General features: G+C 49.8%; 1 protein-coding gene across 1 annotated transcript; it reads left to right on the forward strand.

The window, feature by feature from the left end:
- Window positions 1-59: 59 nt before the first annotated feature.
- On the forward strand, window positions 60-612 carry LOC110034367 (NEDD8-activating enzyme E1 catalytic subunit-like; the record flags this gene model as incomplete). Its single annotated transcript, XM_020738637.1, has 2 exons — window positions 60-359; window positions 449-612. Coding segments are annotated over exons 1-2 (266 nt in total), but the record flags the coding sequence as incomplete, so codon positions are not given.
- Window positions 613-627: the final 15 nt, after the last annotated feature.

Here is a 627-nt window from a genome sequence, read left to right on the forward strand (position 1 = left end):
TACTTCGGTGCTATGTATTTAAACAGCCCTTGCATGATATCAATCTTGGCATGTTAGATTTACGAACTTAAAGCCCCAATGGTAAATGATCGGACGGTCCTGCCAGCGCAGAACCATTGGTTCGTTCTTCTCACCGGAGATTTCATTGAGGCCGAAAAAGCAGGCAAAGAGCTTCGCTACCCCGTGCTTCCCATACCATTTTCCCCCACTGTTCTCGGAGGGTTTTAGCCCTCTACAGAGGGCGGAGGAAGTATCCAATGGCAAACTCCTTCGCCGAGCCGGCGAGATGGAGGGATCTTGACAAACTCCTTGCCCGCCCAGGCAACATCGTTGGTCCCGGCTTCGAGCCAAGCCCTCAGGTAATTTCATCCCGTTCCTCCTCCTCCCGATTCTAGCCTTGTTTTAAAAAAAATCCGGCATGGTTTACTGGTTATTGGATTCTGTGCAGCTTCGACAGGAGATTGGGGAATTTGTAAGAATTTTGGTGGTGGGAGCCGGTGGGCTCGGCTGCGAACTCCTAAAGGACCTCGCTCTTGCTGGATTTCCTAAAATCGACGTCATCGATATGGATACTATAGAGGTCTCCAACCTCAACCGCCAGTTTCTCTTCAGGTCCCTTTTTTTTTT

The sequence above is a fragment of the Phalaenopsis equestris genome, unplaced genomic scaffold (assembly GCF_001263595.1).
Source record: "Phalaenopsis equestris unplaced genomic scaffold, ASM126359v1 Scaffold185278, whole genome shotgun sequence".
Lineage (NCBI taxonomy): Eukaryota > Viridiplantae > Streptophyta > Magnoliopsida > Asparagales > Orchidaceae > Phalaenopsis > Phalaenopsis equestris.